We start from the raw sequence: 25,422 nt of genomic DNA on the forward strand, positions 1-25,422 counted from the left end.
CAAAAACCTTGAGGCATAAGTATGCCTTCCATGATCAGGAAACAGCAAAGAAGCTGGTTTGGTTTGAACAGAAAAAGTGAAGAGGAGAGAGTAGAAGATGAATTTAGAGGTAACTTGTTGGATGAAGGATTATGCAGTGTCTTTGTATCGACTTTGGCTATTACTCTGAGAAAATCAAGAGGTAATTGGAGGATTTTGAGCAGAGGATTAACCTGATTTGACTTAGATTTTAACATCCAGGCTGTTACGTTGAGATTTGACTGTAGATGGAAAGAGTAGAACCAAGTGTAGTGGCAGCGTCTGGATTCCAACCCTGGTGCTCTGAGTTGAGAGCCTGTCCCCTCAACCACGGTGCTGCACTGCTTCTGTTCTTTCCAGGAAAAAGCATCTCTAACCTTAACTCTGTACAGATAATTTTTTGCTGTCACCCTTTGAACAAAATGTTAAGTTTTATCAGACACAAATTAGCAGTATTATGGGATAACTTCATGAAAATCAATCCCATCGGTATCTCTTAAAAGTTTACTATGGAATTGTACCTTATGCAGAAATTAAGAATTGCCAAGTATTCATAATGACAATTGAAATATTATTTAGCATTCTCATAAATCTGATGATACTCACTCCCACAGAGAAACTGAGATAGTCAAAGAAAGAAGATTCATATATCCCATGTGGGAACTGTGGGGCATATAATTATGGAATAGAGTGAGAAATGGTACTGTTTATGTTATGTTTGGTTACTTGCCTACTTACTCAGCACTTACAAGTTGAACCTGTTTACATGAAGCTTTGCTGGATTTGTAGCAATAATTTTTTTTTTTTTTTTTTTTTTTTTGCGTAACGCGGGCCTCTCACTGTTGTGGCCTCTCCCGTTGTGGAGCACAGGCTCCGGACGCGCAGGCTGAGCGGCCATGGCTCACGGGCCCAGCCGCTCCGTGGCATGTGGGATCCTCCCGGACCAGGGCACGAACCCGTGTCCCCTGCATCGGCAGGCGGACTCTCAACCACTGTGCCACCAGGGAAGCCCCTGTAGAAATAATTTTTAAAAGGATGCACTGTATTCCACTGGCCTTGAACTTTACTGGCCTTGAACTACTACACTCACCTAGTTCGCTGCAGGGTAGATAATGTATCTTCTTTTCCCCTCTGGGTGCCTGTGCTCTAATCAGGCTTTCATCAACTCAGTATCCACCACCCCTCTTTTCTCAGTCTTAGATACTGGACAAAATTTAAATGACAAGAGCTGTCTGATGTAGATGTATTGGTGATTTTAGGTTGCTCAATGACCTATGACCTACGCACTTATTCTTAAAAGCTCAGCGTGTTTGTAGGTCAGAGTCCTGAGGTTACAGATTTTTTTAGGCCAAAAGGCAAAATAAGCTCAAGGAATGTGAATATGTGACTCTTCCTGGTCCACTGTAAACTCTGATTCAAAACTTTTGTGCTGCAACCAATGCAGAACTTGTTTGATTAATGGATTTAGTTCCTGGAAACTGCCTTAGCAGAATTTACTTAAGGCTTTCAACTTTGTGCTGCGAAATGAGAAGTTTAAGCAGGATATCAGTTGATGCATTTCCTTTGCTGTTTTTCTAAGAGCAAGACTGGAAAGTTTTATGACATTGTTCTCAGACTGGCAGGACTTAAACAAATAATGTTCCCTTGACATGAGAAAAGTTGCCTTTGTTCTTCTCCTAGCAGTGTGTCGAGTTGAGCAGTCCACTCATTTCTCATACAACTGGAAGGTGCCAAGGTCAGTCACTTACCTTGGATCATAGCTCACTGGACACGACGATGATAACATTTGAAGATACACGTTTGTCTTCTGTGTGAATACCCTTGGAGCCTTTAAAACTGCTCCTACTAGGTGCAAAGGAAGGTACAACATTTATATGTGATCTTCCTTCCAGGCTTATCATTAACCTTGCCCTACCTGATACTCATTATTTCTAGATTTGGCCTTGCTTCTTAGCTTTTGGCTCTCTGCTCACCCATACTCTGCACTTTCCTTCTTCTCTCCCACGCCTACTTATTCCATTCCCTATGTCTACCATGGTGACTGCCCACCTGGTTTTCCATTGGTTTTTCCTACGGCTTCAGGCTCAACACTTACTTCCCCTTTATTCCTGCCTTTTCCACGTGCTTAAAGTCATCTCAGCCCCTTCCCCGCTCCCCTCCAGTCCCGCTTCTGACCTCCTCCAGATTAGTTTATGGGTTCTGTATTTTAAGCTCCTTGATGGTAGGGGCCATGAGTTTTAATATTAGTATCAACCATAGGACCTCCCATTGAAGAGGCTGTATTTGTCGGATACAGTCGGCCCTCTGTATCTGCAGGTTCCTCGTCCACAGTTGGTTGAATCCCCAGATGTGGAATCCGCGGATACGGAGGGATGATGGTACTGTGCCATTTTATAGGAGGGACTTGAGCATCCTTGGTTTTTGGTATTTGCAAGAGTTCCTGGAACCAATCCTCCATGGATACTGAAGGACGAATGTATTTCTCACGATGGCAGTGAAAAAAGAGGGGAAATTGATATAAGGAAGACAGGTTAGCATTTTTTAAAGAAAGATAAATACAGGTTTTTTTTAAATTCCTGGACCAGATTGTAAAGGTGGGCAAGGAGTTAGGAAGACTTGGAGGAGGTCATTCTGAGTGGCCAAGGAAGTCACTCTAGGCAGCGCAGCCTCAGCAGGTGCTTTTCTTTCCCTGGTTACTTGTCTGTTGTCTGGATCAGCCTCATTTCTGTGTCCTCTGTCTCAGAGATACGGTTGATAGTTGGTGGCCTCCTATGGCCGGGTGTCTAGAGTCTATGACCAAAGTTGGCCATGTGTAGGTATACAAAGGAGTCCTGCTAGAAGGTATCTGGAGAGGAAGACTTATTATTAGTTGACCCCTCAGTGCTGATGTTCACATTGTAAAATTGTACCCAAAAGACAGAGGGACACATAGGTAGCCATCTCTGGGTTGACGGAGGACATAAGCTCTTCAAAACCAACAAGGACTCTATGGGCAGGGATATGATATACCCACTCCCAGCCCTCAGCCTTGAACTCACTGCCAGTTCTGTGCTACCTGAGGTTTGGGCATCCTATAAAAACCCTGTCAGCTGTGGGATGGGTCTCTGTTCCTCTCAGAACCTTGAACATTTTATCACCCTCCTTAAAGGCCATTCTAATGACTTCACAGTTCATCATCTTCTTAACTTAGGCGAATCCTAAGAGCCAGGCTCATTTCTTCTCTTATCTCCTTGCATAAAGTTTAATGGGCATGCAAGCTGTGAGCTTTTCTTCCCCCCACCCCCATGTCTAAAAAGTGGTGATAACAAAAATAACAATGGCTACAAGCTTCCTTGAAGTGAAGTTCATTATCTTAAATGAGAGAAAGAGACCAAGCACCTGAGAAGAAAATGGCTCGGAAATTGGAAAGAGAGCATTATGCTCTGCTACCATTGGTTGGTATTCGGCTCTTTTTTTTTTCTCCTGAGCAACCTAAGAGCCATTGAGCTCAGAGGACGTGAACAACCTGTACAGGAAATAGATGGTGTGTGGAGGAGGTGAGGGGGGTGCCCGGCAGTCGTTCTTTGAATCCTTCAGTGAATTCACTTGAATACGTTAGAGAAGCTGGAAAACAGGCTCTGCTTGGATGCCTTCCAACACACTTCACAAAGCTCAGGATAAGCTCAGCAAAGCCACACGCTTTTTAATGCTTTCCTGAGGAAAGACTGCTTCTTGGTCTCAGGGTTAAGGAGTTTCAGCAAGTTTTTATAGAGACGCTAAAACATTCTCTTCGTATTTTCCTCTGTCACTAAAAGGAGCCCAGGGGATAGAATCAACGATGTGGGCGCTTATGTGCCTGCTGGGCCAGTTAGCTTCTGTGAGAGGTGTAGGTGCGGTGACTATATTGTGGTGAGCCCTGAGCTACCCTGCGTCCTTGGGTATATCAGGAGTGTGTGTGTGTGTGTGTGTGTGTGTGTGTGTGTGTGTGTGTGTGTGAGTAAAATCTCAGTTGAAACGTGAGGAAACTAAACTCAGAAGAGTGGATGTGTGCATTTCAAGATTTCTTCCTTAGACTAGAAAATGCAGAACGAACACCATCTTTATCCCTCCCAGAAAATGGTTTTCCCCTCAGGGCAAAATAAACCCCATGTAGATTGTAAGTATGGAGGGACAGGAAGCTGAGAGGGATTTGACAGTGGTCTCAGGACCATCAGGAGTTACAGCTTTTTTTGTTGTTACCCAAAAAATATATATATTTTAACTTATTTATTTTTGGCTGCATTGGGACTTCGTTGCCGCACGCGGGCTTTCTCTCTAGTTGCAGTGAGCGGGGGCTACTCTTTGTTGCGGTGTGCGCGCTTCTCACTGCGGTGGCTTCTCTTGTTGTGGAGCACGGGCTCTAGACATGCGGGCTTCAGTAGTTGTGGCTCGTGGGCTCTAGAGTGCAGGCTCAGTAGTTGTGGTGCATGGGCTTAGTTGCTCCACGGCATGTGGGATCTTCCTGGACCAGGGCTTGAACCCCTGTCCCTTGCATTGGCAGGCGGATTCTTAACTGCTGCGCCACCAGGGAAGCCCCCAAAAATATTTTTAAAGAGAAAACTAAAGCATTTCTTTTGCTTTTGTGAGAGTGATTTGGAATGCTCATTGGAGCAAAAAGGCTGTTTATGAACTGACTACTTTGGCCTTTCTTTGGCCTATCACACCCCGTTGTGTTTATTTCAGAACCTGAGATTTACACTGAGTGAATATTAACAGGGAACAAAACCTGAAGCTATCACAATTTGCATTTGCCAGTGAGGTTTTCCTTTATCTGCTGAACTTAAATTGCTTTTTTTCTAGAAAAAAAAATGTAATTTTAGCTTTCTCAAGTATGCTTCTTTATAGGAAGCTTATTAATATCTTTAAGCCATTCTACCTTGCTCACCAACTTGTAATTTTCTCATTCATCATTAATGTTTTCTTATATTGTCATTTTCCTTAACTTTTAGCCATAAAAAAGTATATATAATTACAATAAACAGAGACACTGGAATATTGCTAGTGTCAGACAAATACCTAACAACACTCCTAGATTTAGAATTTCAGTGTATTTATTTATTTTTCCAGGTCCTTAGTTTTATTCTAGAAGGACTAGAAATCAGGTGATCTCTCTGTCTCTTTTTTAATGTCATTGTAATTTCTGATTGAGTCAAATGGTTAGATAAGTGTGAAGATAGGTTTAGAAGTGAGTAAAGAAATTATCCTGATGCTAATGAAGAAATCTGTGAAGATTCCTCTTTTAAAGATCTTCAAGAAAACCATCAGCTATATTTAATTTGAGCTGTCACTTAGTATCTTCCAAGGGAAAAAAGTTAATTTTCCATTTTCTAATAGAAAGAGCCTATTACACTTTTGGCCAGGTTATTGACCACTTGACACAGGAGAGTAGGATGCAAAGTGCCCATACAACATGTACCTGCTGTTTGGGAACTGTGCAAATATATAAAAGAGTATATAAATCAGTTACCTGAATGGAGTAAGTGACCAAGTTAGTTCTACTTCAGCCTGGTAAAACAGCGCCACCTACTGCGCAAGGCTTTATCTTATGTTGGAGAATTCTTCAGTAGATCTCTGCAGACCTCAGCACAAAACAAAATAGGTTTTCAGTCTGTTATCTTTTAAGATCTACATCTGGGCCAATTTATTGAGATATTCGTTTTCTGTGTGTGTGTGTGTGTGTGTCTGTGTGTGTGTGCACATCCATATTGAGAACAATAATTAGAGAGTAGGAGAGAATGGGAGATAAAAGAATGTAAATATGAAAACAATAGGAATATCGAATATTCCTTCTTGGTGTCTACTGATGTGTCTTTTACTCTGAAAATAAGTCTAATGTACCTCCATTTGCCCTTTTTACAGCTACTAATGACATAAAAATCAATAGTCACCGAATGCCTGTTGTACTTGAACCACGGTTCGTATTTCATCCTAGGCTGCCCACAGTGATTCCTTTATTAAACGATTACAGATTTAATAGGCCTTCATTGAATTCCCCTTTCTCTAGTTTTTTTTTATTCCTCTCATAACACTTAATTCTACAATATTTTAAAATAAGAACTCCTAATATTCCTAATGTATTTTGCATTATAGCATCACATAAGCATTTACATCGAGTATTAACAGGAACACATCTTTTTATTGAGTTGGGGCCATTAATTATCCTTTCACCCATTTTGGTTTATTTCATCTAATCTATTTCACCACAACATAAAATAAGTAAGTGACAATAGATATGGTACAATAATGATTATGATTCTTTTCATCACTACCTATAACTCTTCCAAGGTTTTAACTGATTATTGACCTTTCACATCATTCACTTTTGTAAACTGAGAAGGTCATACCATTTTATTTTATTTTATTTTATTTTTTTTTATTTATTATTATTATTTTCTTTCTTTCTGCGGTACGCGGGCCTCTCACTGTGGCCTCTCCCGTTGCGGAGCACATGCTCCGGACGTGCAGGCTCAGCAGCCATGGCTCACGGGCCCAGCCGCTCCGTGGCATGTGGGATCTTCCCGGACCGGGGCACGAACCCGTGTCCCCTGCATCGGCAGGTGGACTCTAAACCACTGCGTCACCAGGGAAGCCCGGTCATACCATTTTAGATCTTGATTCATAATTAATTTTTCAGCATTCGCTTGTTTCTTTTAAATCATATTTGTGTTTTTCCCACTACTGTTAATCTATTTATATATTAATGGAATAGCACACAGTCTGGAATTTATAATGTTTGACATTTGTCAGGGGTTTGATTTCCAAATAAACTGCAATAGGATATAACTTGTTTCTATTTCACATGCCAAAGTCATAATTATATAATTGAAACATGTTAAATTTCTAGACATACAAAAAGCACAGATGGTTTCAGTTTTGTATCCTGATTTGAAGGAAAGCTATTCGAATTCCAAATATTGTCAAAAACTTGATTTTCTCTTACATGTCTATATCTTAAAAGACTTTTGTTATATTTATTATAACTTTACTCATTCAATTAAAAACTGAATATCTGCTATGCTAGCTTCTGGAGATTCAGTGATTAAAGCAGAAATTTCTCACCCTCAGTGAGCTTCCTTTCTTGCAGAACAGCATGGATCGCTCTAGAACAGTAAGAGCAAGGAGCTGTGATGCAAACTTTTAGTAAACAGGGATGGGGGGAGGAGGGGATTAAGGGGAAAATCAAGAAGACTTCCTGGAAGAGAGAAACCCTGTTGAGTCTGCAGAGAAGATAAAAGTGTTTGTCAGGAAGATACGTATGTGCTCCAGGATTGGAGATAGGATTTGCAAAGACACTGAGATGAGAGACAGCAGGTTTGGGGAAATCCGTGTTGTTCAGCTCACCTGGACTCAAGGCTTCAAGTGAAAAAGTTCTGAGAGATGAGACTGAACATGTAGGCAGAGGTCAGATAATGCAGGGTCTGTCATGCTTTGGGACTTTGTTCTGAATGTTTTGGTGTGTTTAAAATAGTTTAAGTTAAGGAAGTGAAAGAGTGAGTGATGGGATTCAAACTGATTAGAAAGCCCCCTCTAGCAACTCTGTTGAGAAAGGATTCGAGTAGAATATGACTGGAGGAAGAGGGGTCAGTTATGGAGCGGAATAGAAAGTGGTCCGAAGGAGATGGATGAATGATGATGGGAGAGGGCAAGGGGGAAGATGAGTGTTTGATGGCTTACTATGGTGGTAGAACTGATTTAATGACCCAGTAAATGTGGAGACTGTAGATGAAGTCCAAGAAATTGTTTCCAGCATAGGAAGAGTTTGGTGGTACCATCCGCTAAGATACAGGCAATGCACAGATTAGAGATGAGTAGAGAAGAGAAGACTTCTACTATAGATGAGCTAGATACTCCCAAGTGGGTGGCTGGTAATAGACACCTGGAGTTCAGAGGAGAGATTGGAATTGGAGATCTTTAAATCTAATCTTTGTGACTCCTTAATAATGTGTAGAACTTCACTGAAAAAATAAACAAATTGGTTCTATCTTCCAAGACCTTCCTTCATCTATCCCACTGTTCTTATGCCCCATCCACCCCGCAGAGGACTGGTATGAACAGTTGTACCCCCTCATCCTCACCCTGAAGGACTGCATGGGAGAAGTGGTGAATCGAGCCAAGCAGTCCCTGACGTTCGTGCTCCTTCAGGAGCTGGCCTACAGCCTTCCCCAATGTTTGATGCTGACGCTAAGAAGAGACGTCGTCTTCAGCCAAGCAGTAGGTGCCTCTTGATCTTGTGAGCCCAGCACAGTGATGGGTTGTCAAATAGTATCCTTGGTGAAGATAGATATCTTTTTTTGACAGTTTTCTTTTTTCCTGAATCCTTTTATTTTATATTGACATATAGTTGATTACAATGTTGTGATAGTTTCAGGTGTGCAGCAAAGTGATTCAGTTATACATACACATATATCTATTCTTTTGCAAATTCTTTTCCCATTGAGGTTGTTACATAATTTTGAGCAGAGTTTCCTGTGCTATACCATAGGTCCTTTGGCAGTTTTCGTTTTAAAGGGATTCTTTTTTTTAAGTTTAGTACCCAGTTTTTCTTACTCATAATAAATACAAGCCGAATGGAAACAGTGTCTGAGACCTGAAGTATTTATTTCAGCAAAGAGGTGGCCAAGTCTCTGAAATGTCCATGCTGTTTCACAGGGCAGAGAGTCTGTGAAGGAAAGGGTCCCCCATCCTGTCCTCATGTTATGCCGTGGGCTGTCCACACCGTGCACAGTGTGGATGGCAGCCAGGACCGGCAAAAGGGATCTGTTTGCAACCCCTTATTTATACAGCTCCCTCATGAATCCCAGGACGGGACTTCATAATGATCTCTTTTTGGTGTTTATAAAATAAGTTCACCAGGCCATAGTCTTGAATGGGAAGTTTGACAGGACCACCTCCTTTGCCTACACCCAACCCTAGCCCATGACACCAAGGTTGGCCTCCATCACAATGGCTGTGTTCCTTCTCCCCTCCTGCCTCCACCACCATGATTGAGTTTTATAGACAGACACGTGGAAGGAAAGAGACAGAAGCCTCTCCTTCTAAACCTTCCAGACAAAGGGCATGTCTTACCCAAAATATCTCTTGTCCCCCCTATTTCATGCATGACCCAGTAGCAAACGGAGCTAAGTGTCAGGCATCATGCTCTGCCTTATACACATTTCTCCATTGTGTCCTTTCAACGACTCTGCAAAATGAGAACTATTGTCTCTATTTTCCGTGTGCAAAAAAATAAGAACAGAAAGATTTGCAAGTGTTAAATAACTTTTTATGGTTTTACTGCTTAGAAATGGGAGGGACAGGATTTGCAGATTCCGAGTCCGTGGTCGTTCCCATTTCACAATGCTGCCTTCCCCAAGCCATACTAGAGTAAATGCAGTCAACGCATTTCAAAATGGATATATAAATAGTTATAATTTTGTTACATATACTTGAACATTTCTAATTATGTCTGTGATGTCTCAAAGACATATATTTTTAAATTAAAGTTTGCTGACCCCAGTAATCTCTTCAATGATTTTTTTTTAGCTTGCTGGATTGGTCTGTGGTTTTATCATCAAATTGCACACAAGTTTGTATGACCCTGGCTTCCTTGAGCAGCTTCACACGGTGGGATTGATAGTACAATATGAAGGACTGCTAAGTACATATAGTAAGTATTGCTTTAGTCCATGTTAAAATAAGATTCCTATTCATAAAGATATGGGATCCATAGATTCTTCAGTTAAATATAAAAATGAGTAGTAAACCTTTCTTGCATCAAGCATTAGAGAAAGAATGTAACTTTTAGTTCTTTGTATTCATTTTCCCTGTCACTGTGCTTTTACTCTCATTATGTTTTTTGTTTTTTTAGTCTTCAAGATTTATTTTATTTTATTTTTATTTTTTTAACATCTTTATTGGAGTATAATTGCTTCACAATGGTGTGTTAGTTTCTGCTTTATAACAAAGTGAATCAGTTATACATATACATATGTTCCCGTATCTCTTCCCTCTTGCGTCTCCCTCCCTCCCACCCTCCCTATCCCACCCCTCCAGGGGGTCACAAAGCACCGAGCTGATCTCCCTGTGCCACGCGGCCGCTTCCCACCAGCTATCTACCCCACGTTTGGCAGTGTACCTATGTCCATGCCTCTCTCGCGCTTTGTCACAGCTCACCCTTCCCCCTCCCCATATCCTCAAGTCCGTTCTCTAGTAGGTCTGTGTCTTTATTCCTGTCTTACCCCTAGGTTCTTCATGACATTTTTTTTTCTCATTATGTTTTGAAAATGGGATTATAGATTATTTCACAGGCTGAGGCTTTTTAAACTGAGGCTTTTTAAATAAAGGCTTTTGCCAACCTAGTTTCAATGACTGGATTTTTAAAGTCCCAACTCTGTACTGTCTAGAGCTGCCCTGTTCAATACATAGGTTGGTGTGGCAATTGAACACTTGAAATGTATCTAGTCCAAATCAATAAGTACTCAACGTGCACACCAGGTTTCAAAGACTAGTGAAAAAAGAGTTTTATATTAATAATTAATGAATAATTAATCATAGTATATTGATTTACAGCTGAAATGTTATTTTGGAACCATCAGGCTAAAGGAAAACAGATTATTAATTTCACCTTTTAAAATTTTACTCTTTAAAAAGATGATTACCAGGAAATTTTAAATTATATATGTGGCTCACGTTATATTTCTGTTGTGCAGGACTGATCTAGAATCTTATTTAATTACCTCCTTCTTAGGTTTTATTTGTCAGTGTATTAAGATATAAAACTAGCATGAGCTTGGGTCAGTGACCTTCAGTTCAGCCATCTCTATTATTTCTAGAAATCAAATGTCAGTCCTGCCAAGGGAAAGAGATCTGCATGATACTTTGTGCCATAGAAGGATTAAAACTTCTCTCTAACCTTCCAGCAAACGCATTCCTCTTTCCTTCCCTCAAAGGGTATGTGGACAGCTGGAGTCTATTTAAATGGTTCTTGTTTCACTGATGAAAACCTTCAGACTCAGGAAAACGTATTGAGAATGGATTCTCTGCCTTCAGAAACTCATTCACTAAACTGTTAAAACAAATTCCAGCAGGAAGGTGGAGTACAAAGTGACTTTCTTCAAATAGTATGTTTGTAACTAGGCTCCTTTGCCCTTGTTTAGGTGAGGAAATTGGAATGCTGGAGGACATGACCGTTGGTATTTCAGATTTGAAGAAAGTAGCTTTTAAAATAACTGAAGCCACATCCAATGATGTCTTGCCAGTTATAACAGGAAGGCGGTAAGTGGTGTTCATTTCCTAAGACCAAGCTTTGTTAGATATTTTTAATTAACCCCTGACAAAGGAGCCAAGGAGAATTAAGGTTTGGTTTGGAAATGTTTCTTTTGTTCTCTTTGCCTTTTTGGTGAAAAATAAATGTAGGTGACATGGCAGGGGAAGATCTTGAAAAACTCATAAAAGTCTCATGAATGTTTGTAAATGGTACTAAAATGAGGTAAGTAGGGTAAGGCTCCCCTATGAAATATGAGAAATTCAAAATAATAGCAGGCATGAGAAAAAATTTTCTCTTTATTACTATCTAATCTAAAGGTCTGGACGTTTTTACTTTTGCTGGAATCATTTGGTTAATAGTGTCATAATTCTTGAGATGACTTGGTATTAAATTCTTGGTATTAAAAGCAGCAACATTTTAGAAAAGGTATATTGCTATGTCAGGGGCACATACCACCATTTTTCTTAATTATTATTATTATTTATTTATTTATTTTGCGGTACGCGGGCCTCTCACTGTTGTGGCCTCTCCCGTTGCGGAGCACAGGCTCCGGACGCTCAGGCTCGGCGGCCATGGCTCACGGGCCCAGTCGCTCCGCAGCATGTGGGATCTTCCCGGACCGGGGTACGAACCCGTGTCCCCTGCATCGGCCGGCGGACTCTCAACCACTGCGCCACCAGGGAAGCCCTATGTCAATTATATTTTAATAGAGATGACAAAATATTATCATATAGAAAGTCCAGAAATAAACCTACAGACTTATGGTCATTACAACTACTACAAAGGAGGCAAGAACATAGAATGGAGAAAAGATAGTCTGTTTAATAAGTGGTGCTGGGAAAATTGGGCAGCTGCATGTAAACGAATGAAATCAGAACATTCGTTGAGTTTACAAAAATAAACTCAAAATGGATTAAAGACCTAAATGTAAGACTGGATACTATAAAACTCCTAGAGGAAAACATAGGGCAGAACACTGTTGACATAAATTGCAATATATTTTTGGATCCGTCCCTTAGAGTAATGAAAACAAAAGCAAAAATAAACAAATGGGACCTAATTAAACTTAAAGGCTTTTGCACAGCAAAGGAAACCATAAACAAAACAAAAAGACAACAAACAGAATGGGAGAAAATATTTGCAAATGATGAAACTGAGAAGGGATTAATTTCCAAAATATACAGTTCGTACAGCTCAATATCAAAAAAAAAAAATCAAAAAATGGGCAGTAGACCTAAATAGACATTTCTCCAGAGAAGACATACAGATGGCCAACAGGTACATGAAAAGATGCTCAGCATTGCTAATTATTAGAGAGATGTAGATCAAAACTGCAATGAGGTATCACCTCACAACCAGTCAGAATGGCCATCATCAAAAAGTCTACAAATAATAAATGCTAGAGAGGGTGTGGAGAAAAGGGAACCCTCCTACACTGTTGGTGGGAATATAAATTGGTGCAGCCACTATGGAGAACAGTATGGAGGTTCCTTAAAAAACTAAAAGTAGAGTTATCATATGATCCAGCAAGCCCACTCCTGAGCATATCTCTGGAAAAAAATGAAACCCCTAATTCAAAAAGATACATGCACCCTAATGTTCACAGCAGCACTATTTACAACAACCAAGACATGGAAGCAACCTAAATGCCCACTGACAAATGAATGAACAAGGAAGATGTGGTACATATATACAATGGAATATTAGCCATAAAAAAGAATGAAATAATGCTATTTGCAGCAACATGGATGGACGTAGAAATGATCATACTAAGTGAAGTAAGTCAGACAAAGACAAATATCACATAATATCACTTATATGTGGAATCAAAAAAAAATGTACAAATGAACTTATTTACAAAACAGAAATAGACTCACAGACATAGAAAGCAACCTTACGATTACCAAACGGGAAAGGGGTGGGGGGTAAATTGGGAGTATGGAATTAACAGATACACACTACTATATAAATAACATTGACCTACTGTATAGCACAGGGAACTTATTCAGTATCTTGTAATAACCTATAATGGAAAAAATCTGAAAAAGAATAATCACTTTGCTGTACACCTGAAACACAACATTGTATATCAGCTATACTTCAATTTAAAAAAAAAAGTTATCATAAAGAATGTGTATAATGTTTTACCTTCAGAGAAATCTTTAAATGCAGCCTTGGCTCATTGAATCTTCTCATATTCCTGAAAATTTTGAAATAAACATCAGCCTTCTGTTAGCCAGGCTATTGTAAAGGACACTGAGAGCAATTTAGGAAAGAAAAATAAAGTGTCCATCCTCTGAGGGTAGTGCTAACATCCCTGCTTGCTGGATTGATGGTATTTCCAGATTCTCTAGTTCAAAGCTGAGGTAAGAAACAAGTCTCACTGTCAAGTATCCAGAGTACGTAGCAGTATTATTATACTAGAGAAACTGAAAAGATTTTCACAGAGACTCTCTAATTGTCCTGTTCTTCGTTACCCCATACACATATTACAACACCAGCACTCTGTATAGTTCAGGAAACACATGGATTTTCCTAAATTCCAGATGAAACTTGACATTTCTTTAATCAATTCACACTGGGTCAGAAGATATCAAGTTTCAGAATCTAGAAGCAGCTATTCTTATTGACCCTATTTTGTGAATCCTAATTTGAATTTTCAACACTAAACATTAGGGGTAATTTTTAATGGAAATTTCCAAAGAAAAAATGCTCTGGTGATATGTTAATGTTGCAAAATGATCAGGAAAGCCGAAAGGTTACATCTTAAATAATGAAACCATTACATTTCCATCAGGTCATCACAAACAGAGGTTCATCTATAATAACAATTAGGCCATGCTAAAAAATGTATAAATGATTTGGTTCATTAGTTTCACTATATTAAAAAATCCATCATTAAATTGCTTTTCTTATTCTTGAGACTGGGTTTTTAAATAATTAAATCAAGAAAACAAATATTGAAGCTCTTATGCACATGGCCCTTTTATACAAAGATGCACTAAATATTCTTCCTTTCCTATAAAACCTCAGAGTAATGGAGATAAATGTAAATGACTCTTTATGCCAAGTAATTTAACAGTGAAGTGAATGAAATGATTGTCAAATGAATTAATAAAAGAAAATAAGCAGATAGAAGCCAAAAACCTAAATCACTGCTATATTCCAACTGTTGTATTGTTTCTTTCATATGAATCTAAAGTAACATAAAATTGAATGAAATAAAGCAAGGCTGCTTCTCTTTGCCCTCCTCTTTCTCCAGTGAACATTATGTGGTGGAGGTGAAGCTTCCAGGCAGAATGTTTGAGTCCCTGCCTCTACAGATTAAAGAAGGACAATTGCTTCATGTGTATCCAGTACTTTTCAATGTTGGAATCAATGAACAGCAAACTCTTGCTGAGAGGTAAGCTTCAGATATAAGGTCGGTACTTGATTTTTTTGTATAATTGTTATGGATATGCTAAATAATTCCACGTGTTCCTGTACATAGAAATTAGATTCATGGGTAACATTTTCCTTTTCATCAGTACAAAGTTATTTGATATGGCAAGCAGAATTATTCATATTTAAGGATTCCTGGCCCACATCAAATTTAAATATGGCAAAATAACAAGGAGAATATTGGTGTCAATACCAAAATATTCACATGGATTAACTTTCTTCATGTTTCCCAATACCTACATGTGTGTATCAAATTTTAGAATTTTTTTGTGCTTACATATATTTCAACATTGTAAACTCTGCTAATTGTGTCCAACTTTTCTGGACCTAATAAAACACGCTATTTTTTCCTTTTGTTTTAATTACTAAAATATTTTTTAATTTATTCAAAAAATTTTTTTTAATTTTTAAAATTTATTTAAATAATTTTAAAAATTTATTTATTAAAATAATTGTTATTGGAGGATGACAACACATCTTTTCATAATAATTTTCTCAGTTAAATGACAGATGATTGTATGTGATCGCATAAGCAACTGTCAAAAACGCTTTGAGCAGACAAAGGAATTACTTTTGCATCTTACATGATTCCCATGTAGAGATTATCGAAAACGTGGATAAGAGTTAAGATTCACAGAACACATTTTTAAAAGATTCTCTAAAACTTCTCAGAGAAAGAAGTTAGTGTCTTTTTTTTTTTTTTTTTTTTTGCGGTACGCGGGCCTCTCACCACTGTGGCCTCTCCCGTTGCGGAGCACAGGCTCTGGACGCGCAGGCTCAGTGGCCATGGCTCATGGGCCCAGCCGCTCCGCGGCATGTGAGATCTTCCCAGACCAGGGCACGAACCCGTGTCCCCTGCATTGGCAGGTGGACTCTTCAACCACTGCACCACCAGGGAAGCCCAGAAGTTAGTGTCTTGCTGTAAAGCCTAGCTGGAAAATTTCCCCCAAAGCAAAACTTTTGAAGAGTATTTTAAAATGCTTCCTTGTCAATAATTCACTCTCTAAATGTTTCCTTCCCCCATAGGTAGCTGGCATATTCTTTGCCATAACTTGTTATGTATGTTTTAATCCTTTATTAATGTTTTTTACTAAACTAAAACTACCACTACATTTATAGCCGTCTTGAATTTCAATGATGGTGAAGGTGCCTGTTTTTAGCTACTATTTTCAACGATTTCTCCGTCTCCCCCTTTCATCCAAAAGGTTTTCTGGACAACATAGATTTTCATAATTCTCACTTGCCAGTTACAAAATTCCATGCCAGTTTTGTATTGCATGTTTAATCTCAAACTGTGTGGAAGCTATTAGTCTCTTGTCTTATAGTATGCTTAAATCAGAATATAATTTTTTTCACTGTATTGTACAAAAAGTTGATTCTTCAATAATTAAGCACTTTTGCAAATAATTATGTAAGATCAGATTATATTCCAGTCATCTTTATATGTTGTCTCACAGCAAGTTCACAGGTTGAGGAGAATGATGTTTATGAACATAAATTATACAATTTGGGAGGTAAATGATATTAATGAACAATTGGGGGGGAAAACAGCACTCTAAATTAATTGTCTCTTCTTTGGTACACTAGAGTACAGAGTGTTTGGAGTTTAAATTACTAAGTTAAGACCTGTGAGTGCAGTCTTGAGAGACATGTGAGACTCTCCATTTACAGACTTTTCAAGGAATACTTAGCATTGTATTTTCAAGCCTTCTAGATTAGGTTAATTTACATGTCATTGTTACTATTTTAGATGTTAGTCACTTTATTTTTTTTAAAATGCCCCTCCCCTTCTCTCTCATCTGTCTTGCCTATAAAAATGTATTTTTTCTGGCTTCCCTGGTGGCGCAGTGGTTGAGAGTCTGCCTGCCGATGCAGGGGACATGGGTTCGTGCCCTGGTCCGGGAAGATCCCACATGCCACAGAGCAGCTGGGCCCATGAGCCATGGCCACTGAGCCTGTGCGTCTGGAGCCTGTGCTCCGCAACGGGAGAGGCCACAACAGTGAGAGGCCCGTGTACCGCAAAAAAAAAATGTATTTTTTCATACCTGGATGCTGTTTAAGATACATGGGATTTGAAAAAGAGACACAACTGCAAAATAGAGAGAAACACAAAGGGAAGCAGGAAGGCTGGCCCTCGGATATCAACCAACTACTACTTTGAGCAAATCACTTTGTTCTCTGAGCTTTATTTTTCTGATTCTGAATTTTGAGCTTTTTCCATCAACATTCACATGTTAGGTATGCTATGTAATCCAGGTATAATATGTTACTATATATGTACCCATAGCCAAAACTTATGTAATGTATATCCATTTTTAAATAAGTAAGTACTAATTAATCTGCTTGGGCTACCATAACAAACTACCACAGGTTGTGTGGCTTAAACAACAGAAATTTATTTCTCACAGTTTTAGAGGCTGAGAAGTCCCAGATTCTGGCCAATTTGGTTTCTGGTGAGAATTGTCTTCAGCTTTCTTGCTGTGTGCTCACATGACCTCTTCTTTGTGTGTGTAGAGAGAGAGAACCAGCTCTTTGATGACTCTTTTCACAAGGACACTAATCCCACTGGTTCAGGGCCCCACCCTCATAATCTTAATGACTTCTTCAGAGGTTCCATCTTCAAACACATCCACACTGGGGGTTAGGGCTTCAACATATGATCTTTGAGGGGACACAAACATTTAGTCTGTAACACTAGTATTACTCCAACAAGGATAACATTTTTTAAATACCAGGTGTTTATAATGTCTGAAAAAGGTAGAAGAGTGTATTTCAGAGTTCAGGCTAACTCTCCTGTAGATTTTCCTGGGTTCGTATTCCTGTCCTCCAAGTTTAACTCAGTAAAGTTTTTGAACATTGACTCTGCACCAGGCATTACTCTGCCAAGCTGTGGGACACAGGGAGCAGGCAGTGTAACAAGAAGAACTGACATGATCCCCATCCTGAGAGGACCCACCATCCAATAAGGAAGACAGTTCAACAAATGATACACCACAGTTTGACTCATACAGTAAGCAAAGATGTAGGAGGGACCAGATTCATGGAGGAAAGAAAGTGATTCACAGATGGGAGAACATTTCATCAGGAAGGTTTCATAGTATATATGCCCCTTCCACAGGGCTTTGAAGGACAAATCAGAATTAATCAAGCTGATAAGGAAAGTAAGGCTTCCTAGTCAGAGGAGGAATAGCATGTGAAAAGTCCCAAAGGCATCAAAATCCTGCTGGTAAAGTAGAAGGGTGTAATTCCATTCCCACAAACAAAGGGTTTCGGAGGCCTTTGTGGAGACATTAGATGCTAAACAAAAGAGACTGGACTTTGTTCTTACACAGAGAGGAGATGCAGTGAAGTTTAGTGAGCAGATATGATGAAACGGGTGGTAGGCTAACTTCTCCAACATTTCATTCATTGCCTATGCAGCATCTGGCACATGGCTGATGTTAAATAAATATTTGTTGAATGAATGAATGATCTGACCATGATGTAAGGGATAGATTGGAAGGGAAGGAACCTGGAGGCATAGCACTTCTCATATTTGGGAGGCTTTATATCCAGTCGAGACTGAATATTACTAAATACCTAAAATGACAGTGGTAAAGAAAAAGAAGGAAAGGACACCGGAGATGCGAATATATCAGTGAATAGTGGATGGAGTGCGGAAAACCGAGGAAATCCAAAAGGGTGCCTAGATTTTGAACCTGAATTAATGTCAGAATATTAGAAACACGCCTATTTCTAAACAAAAGGAGGAGGTGGTTTCAGTTTTTGGTTAGGTTGCATTTGAAGTGGTGTGGGTTAATTCACTTTGAAATTTTCAGTTGACATCTAGAAATACAGATTTGAATGGAGATATTTGGATGAGGATACATGTTGGAAGCCGTTTGGATGAGGATACATATTGGAAGCCATTTGCATGGCATCCTTTTATAGAGAGACAAGAGGATTTTAAGTTTAAGCCTGAGAAGGGCTTAAAGAAAACACAAGGTCAGTGATATACAGGTAGAAAGTTTTGCCTGAAGAAGGTGGCAGAAGAGCACCAGTACAGAGGCTGGCATCCTTCATGGTGTGGGCAGAAAGAAAGGGCCACAGAAGTGAACCAGTCCCTGGGAGACTGGAGTACTCTACATGTGCCTACAGCAGTTGACAGTGTGTTTAAGACTGTATGCAGCCCAATGTTCAGTCCTGGTCCTATGGACCTCTCCACAAGCTGTCATTGGTGAAGTGGAATATAGGAGGGATAAAAAGAGAGAAGGAAGAGTTTTTAGGTCTTTAGAGATATAGCCCTGCAGAGGTAGGGAGACTAACATTAACTGAGTATCAATTATGCAGAGGCACGGGGTTGGTGTTTTAGATTTCGTATTTCATTCAGGTTCACATTTGATGACTGTGGGAATATTTTGGTGTGTCAATAGGGATTGGTGGAGTCAGGGCCAGTGGAGACTGGAATATAGTTGAAATCACCTTTGCACAATGTTGCTTAGAAAACAGAGACTCCTTCCTTACAAAACTATTGCCACCTATTTAAAAAAGAAAGATTAAAAAAGGTAACTTTCGGGTGCTCTTTTATAACCCATAACTATTCTCTTTGTTCTATGTTTAGGTTTGGAGATGTCTCTTTGCAAGAAAGTATTAATCAGGAAAATTTTGAACTTCTAAAAGAATATTACACGGTATTTATGGAAAAGATGCCTCCCGATTGTAAGTATGCAAGTTACAAAGAAAAGCAACAATAATAATTTCTTGATTATAATTCTTCGGGAGAGGTCAGACATAGAGGTCAATGGAAGAATAAAGCACAGTGTAAATGTGAGAGTGATTTTGAGATTGTCTGCGCCAAGAAAACTGATTGCCAAGGTGGCCTGGCCGACACCTGCCTCGCTGCCCTGATTGCACTCAAGTGTGTCCTGCTGCTTATGCTAGGACATTAATTTCAGTGCCACTAGAAAATATCAAAAGTCAAAAATAAGGAACTTATAATTAGAAATCTCAATTGAGTCCAACAGAAATTTTGTGGAATTCTTAACCATGTAAAAGACTTTAATAAAGATTTAGTTTTCTGATTTATAAGCTACATCAGCTATATCTTTCACATATATATGTGTGTGTGTATATATTTATATATTTTATATTTATGCATATATATATATGTCTGATAGAATATAAATTTTACAAGTAATAAAAAGTGGTATAAATTAAGGAGCAAATTATTGAATATAGTTATTGCAATATTTATGTGAAAATGTTGGGGCATAAGCCTATAGAACTGTGTTTTACATTTTGTTTTTTGTTTTGTTTTGTGCCATTGTTCGGTTCTGCCGTCCTTTTTCCCACAAAATTAAGCACGTATTTGAGCAGTGCAAAATTAGAGAATAAAGAATGTATTTGGAGCTCATCCATAAGTACTATAAAGAAATAAGTTGAGATACTTAGTTATTCACAATAAGAAACTAGGTTTTAATAAAGCAGGAAATATCTTAATATTTGTTACCAAAAAGCTGTAATAAAACTCTACCTGTCATCGATTCACTAGCAATTTGTTCACTGAACTGTATTCTGATACTTAGTTTGAAATATCTTAGGTAGCAGCGTACTTAGGTCTTTTTATTACACAGTTATCTTGCTTCAAAATATTACAGTGGCATAAGCACACGTCCGTGTGATTTTATAGTTAGAAAATTTTACTGCTGCTTTTATATTTTATTTCAAATAAAATACTTTTAAAGCCAAAGTGAAATTAAGTACAGAGATTCTTTGGCAGCCAGAATACTTATGAATTTTCAGTTTGTTAATTACTCAGAAGGTTAATAATATAAACAAAACTACTTTGCATTAGTAATTATGGGGAAAGTTCATTATAACGTGGACATTGGTGGATCATTTTTTTTCATTATTTTTTTAAACATCTTTATTGGAGTACAGTTGCTTTACAATGGTGTGTTAGTTTCTGCTTTATAACAAAGTGAATCAGCTATACATATACATATATCCCCATATCTCCTCCCTCTTGCATCTCCCTCCCACCCTCACTATCCCACCCCTCTAGGTGATCACAAAACGCGGAGCTGATCTCCCTGTGCTTTGTGGCTGCTTCCCACTAGCTATCTACTTTACATTTAGCAGTGTATATATGTCCATGCCACTCTCTCACATCGTCCCAGCTTACCCTTCCCCCTCCCTGTGTCCTCAAGTCCATTCTCTACGTCTGTATCTTTATTCCTGTCCTTCCCCTAGGTTCTTCATGACCAGGTTTTTTGTTTTTTTTTTTTTAGATTCCATATATATGTGTTAGCATACGGTATTTGTTTTTCTCTTTCTGACTTACTTCACTCTGTATAACAGATTCTAGGTCCATCCACCTCACTGCAAATAACTCAATTTCATTTCTTTATATGGCTGAGTAATATTCCATTGTGTATATGTGCCATATCTTCTTTATCCATTCATCTGTGGATGGACACTTAGGTTGCTTTCATGTCCTGGCTATTGTAAAAAGAGCTGCAATGAACATTGGGGTACATGACTCTTTTTGAAATATGGTTCTCTAAGTGTATATGCCCAGTAGTGGGAATGCTGGGTCATATGGTAGTTCTATTTTTGTTTTTTTAAGGAACCTCCATACTGTTCTCCATAGTGGCTGTATGAATTTACATTCCCACCAACAGTGCAAGAGGGTTCCCTTTTCTCCACAGCCTCACCAATATTTATTGTTTGTAGATATTTAATGATGGCCATTCTGACTGGTTGTGAAGTGATACCTCATTGTAATTTTGATTTGCATTTCTCTAATGATTGGTGATGTTGAGCATCCTTTCATGTGTTTGTTGGTAATGTGTATATCTTCTTTGGAGAAGTGTCTTTTTAGGTCTTCTGCCCATTTTTGGATTGGGTTGTTTGTTTTTTTGATATTGAGCTGCATGAGCTCTTTGTAAATTTTGGAGATTAATCCTTTGTCAGTTGCTTCATTTGCAAATATTTTCTCCCATTCTGAGGGTCATCTTTTTGTCTTGTTTATGGTTTCCTTTACTGTGCAAAGGGTTTTAAGTTTCATTAGGTCCCATTTGTTTATTTTTGTTTTTATTTCCATTTCTCTAGGAGGTGGGTCGAAAAGGATCTTGGTGTGATTTATGTCATAGAGTATGCTGCCTATGTTTTCCTCTAAGAGTTTGATAGTGTCTGGCCTTATATTTATGTCTTTAATCCATTTTGAGTTTATTTTGGGGGATCGTGTTAGGGAGTGTTCTTATTTCATTCTTTTACATGTAGCTGTCCAGTTTTCCCAGGACCACTTATTGAAGTGGCTGTCTTTTTCCATTGTATATTCTTGGCTCCTTTATCAAAAATAAGGTGACCATATGTGCATGGGTTTATCTCTGAACTTTCTATCCTGTTCCATTGATCTGTATTTCTGTTTTTGTGCCCATACCATACTGTCTGGATTACTGTACCTTTGTTGTATAGTCTGAAGTCAGGGAGCCTGATTCCTCCAGCTCCTTTTTTCTTTCTCAAGATTGCTTTGGCTATTCTGGGTCTTTTCTGTTTCCATGTAAATTGTGAAATTTTTTGTTCTAGTTCTATGAAAAATGCCATTGGTAGTTTGATAGGGATTGCACTGAATCTGTAGATTGCTTTGGGTAGTAGAGTCATTTTTGCAATGTTGATTCTTCCAACCCAAGAACATGGTATATCTCTCCATCTTTTTGTATCATTTTTGATTTCTTTTATCAGTGTCTTATAGTTTTCTGCATACGGGTCTTTTGTCTCCTTAGGTAGGTTTATTCCTAGGTATTTTATTCTTTTTGTTGCAATGGTAAATGGGAGTGTTTCCTTAATTTCTCTTTCAGATTTTTCATCATTAGTGTATAGAAAGGAAAGAGATTTCTGTGCAATAATTTTATATCCTACTATTTTAGCAAGTTCATTGATTAGTTCTAGTAGTTTTCTGGTAGCATCTTTAGGATTCTCTATGTATAGTATCATGTCATCTGCAGACAGTGACAGTTTTACTTCTTCTTTTCTGATTTGGATTCCTGTTATTTCTTTTTCTTCTCTGATTGCTGTGGCTAAAACTTCCAAAACTATGTTGAATAAGAGTGGTGAGAGTGGGCAACCTTGTCTTATTCTTGATCTTAGTGGAAATGCTTTCAGTTTTTCACCATTGAGAACGATGTTGGCTGTGGGTTTGTTATATATGGCCTTTATTATGTTGAGGTAAGTTCCCTCTATGCCTACCTTCTGGAGAGCTTTTATCATAAATGGGTGTTGAATTTTGTCGAAAGCTTTCTCTGCATCTATTGAGATGACCATATGGTTTTTCTCCTTCAGTTTGTTAATATGGTGTATCACATTGATTGATTTGCGTTCATTGAAGAATCCTTGCATTCCTGGGATAAACCCCACTTGATCATGGTGTATGATCCTTTTAATGTGCTGTTGGATTATGTTTGCTAGTATTTTGTTGAGGATTTTTGCATCTATGTTCATCAGTGATATTAGCCTGTAGGTTTCATTTTTGGGACATCTTTGTCTGGTTTTGGTATCAGGGTGATGGTGGCCTCGTAGAATGAGTTTGGGAGTGTTCCTCCCTCTGCTATATTTTGGAAGAGTTTGAGAAGGATAGTTGTTAGCTCTTCTCTATATGTTTGATAGAATTTGCCTGTGAAGCCATCTGGTCCTAGGCTTTTGTTTGTTGGAAGATTTTAAATCACAGTCTCAATTTGAGTGCTTGTGATTGATCTGTTCATATTTTCTATTTCTTCCTGGTTCAGTCTCGGAAAGTTGTGTTTTTCTAAGAATGTGTCCATTTCTTCCAGGTTGTCCATTTCATTGGCATATAGCTGCTTGTAGTAGTCTCTCAGGATCTTTTGTATTTCTGCAGTGTCAGTTGTTACTTCCCCTGTTTCATTTCTAATTCTACTGATTTGAGTCTTCTCCCTTTCTTTCTTGATGAGTCTACCTAATGGTTTATCAATTTTGCTTATCTTCTCAAAGAACCAGCTTTTAATTTATTGATCTTTGCTGTTGTTTCCTTCATTTCTTTTTCATTTATTCCTGATCTGATCTTTATGATTTCTTTCCTTCAGCTCAACTTTGGGGTTTTTTTGTCCTTCTTTCTGTAATTGCTTTAGGTGTAAGTTTAGGTTGTTTATTTGAGATGTTTCTTGTTTCTTGAGGTAGGATTGTATTGCTCTAAACTTCCCTCTTAGAACTGCTTTTGCTGCATCCCATTGGTTTTGGGCCATCGTGTTTTCATTGTCATTTGTTTCTAGTTATTTTTTTATTTCTTCTTTGACTTCTTCAGTGATCTCTTGGTTATTAAGTAGTGTATTGTTTAGCCTCCATGTATTTTCCTGTAATTGATATCTAGTCTCATAGCGTTGTGGTTGGAAAAGATACTTGATATGATTTCAGTTTTCTTAAATTTACCAAGGCTTGATTTGTGACCCAAGATATGATCTATCCTGGAGAGTGTTCTATGAGCACTTGAGAAGAAAGTGTATTCTGTTGTTTTTAGATGGAACGTCCTATAAATATCAATTAAGTCCATCTTGTTTAATGTGTTCCTTTTTTATTTTCATTTTGGATTATCTGTCCATTGGTGAAAGTGGGGTGTTAAAGTCCCCTACTATGACTGTGTTACTGTCAATTTCCCCTTTTATTGCTGTTAGCATTTGCCTTATGTATTGAGGTATTCCTATGTTGGGTGCATAAATATTTACAATTGTTATATCTTCTTTGTGGTTTGATCCCTTGATCATTATGTAGTGTCCTTCTTTGTTTCTTGTAATAGTCCTTATTTTAAAGTCTATTTTGTCTGATATGAGAATTACTACTCCAGCTTTCTTTTGATTTCCATATGTATGGAATATCTTTTTCCATTCCATCACTTTCAGTCTGTATGTGTCCCTAGGTCTGAAGTGGGTCTCTAGTTGACTGTATATATACGGGTTTTATTTTTGTATCCCTTCAGCCAGTCTATGTCTTTTTTGTATCCATTCAGCCAGTCTCTGTGTTTTGGTTGGAGCATTTAATCCCTTTACATTTAGGGTAATTATCGATATGTACGTTCCTATTACCATTTTCTTAATTGTTTTGGGATTGTTATTGTAGGTCTTTTCCTTCTCTTGTGTTTCCTGCCTAGAGAAGTTTCTTTAGCATTTGTTGTAAGCTGGTTTCGTGGTGTTGAATTCTCTTAACTTTTGCTTGTCTGTAAAGATTTTAATTTCTCCGTTGAATCTGAATGAGATCCTTGCTGGGCAGAATAATCTTGGTTGTAGAGTTTTCCCTTTCATCACTTTAAATATGTCCTGCCACTCCCTTCTGGCTTGCAGAGTTTCTGCTGAAAGATCAGCTGTTAACCTTATGGGGATTCCCTTGTATGTTACTTGTTTTTCCCTTGCTGCTTTGAATATTTTTTCTTTGTATTAATTTTTGATTGTTTGATTAATATGTGTCTTGGCATGTTTCTCCTTGGATTTATCCTGTATGGGACTCCCTGCACTTCCTGGACTTATTTCCTTTCCCATATTAAGGAAGTTTTCAACTATAATCTCTGCAAATATTTTCTCAGTCCCTTTCTTTTTTTCTTTTTCTTCTGGGACCCGTATTATTCGAATGTTGGTGCATTTAATGTTGTCCCAGAGGATTCTGAGGCTGTCCTCAATTCTTTTCATTGTTTTTTCTTTATTCTGCTCTGTGGTAGT

General features: G+C 38.3%; 1 protein-coding gene across 11 annotated transcripts in view; it reads left to right on the top strand.

Moving 5' to 3' along the window:
* The window catches only part of INPP4B (inositol polyphosphate-4-phosphatase type II B), a 717,808-nt gene that overhangs the window by 621,740 nt on the left and 70,646 nt on the right, over positions 1 to 25,422 (top strand). For all 11 annotated transcript variants that reach the window (XM_079920302.1, XM_079920301.1, XM_079920305.1 and 8 more), the window contains 5 exons: positions 8,075 to 8,247; positions 9,559 to 9,682; positions 11,172 to 11,289; positions 14,544 to 14,684; positions 19,323 to 19,420. In XM_079920302.1, coding sequence (XP_079776428.1) covers positions 8,075 to 8,247; positions 9,559 to 9,682; positions 11,172 to 11,289; positions 14,544 to 14,684; positions 19,323 to 19,420 — 654 coding nt within the window. The remainder of the gene's footprint in view (positions 1 to 8,074; positions 8,248 to 9,558; positions 9,683 to 11,171; positions 11,290 to 14,543; positions 14,685 to 19,322; positions 19,421 to 25,422) is intronic.

Source organism: Stenella coeruleoalba (genome assembly GCF_951394435.1).
Source record: "Stenella coeruleoalba genome assembly, chromosome: 4".
NCBI classification, from domain to species: Eukaryota; Metazoa; Chordata; class Mammalia; order Artiodactyla; family Delphinidae; genus Stenella; species Stenella coeruleoalba.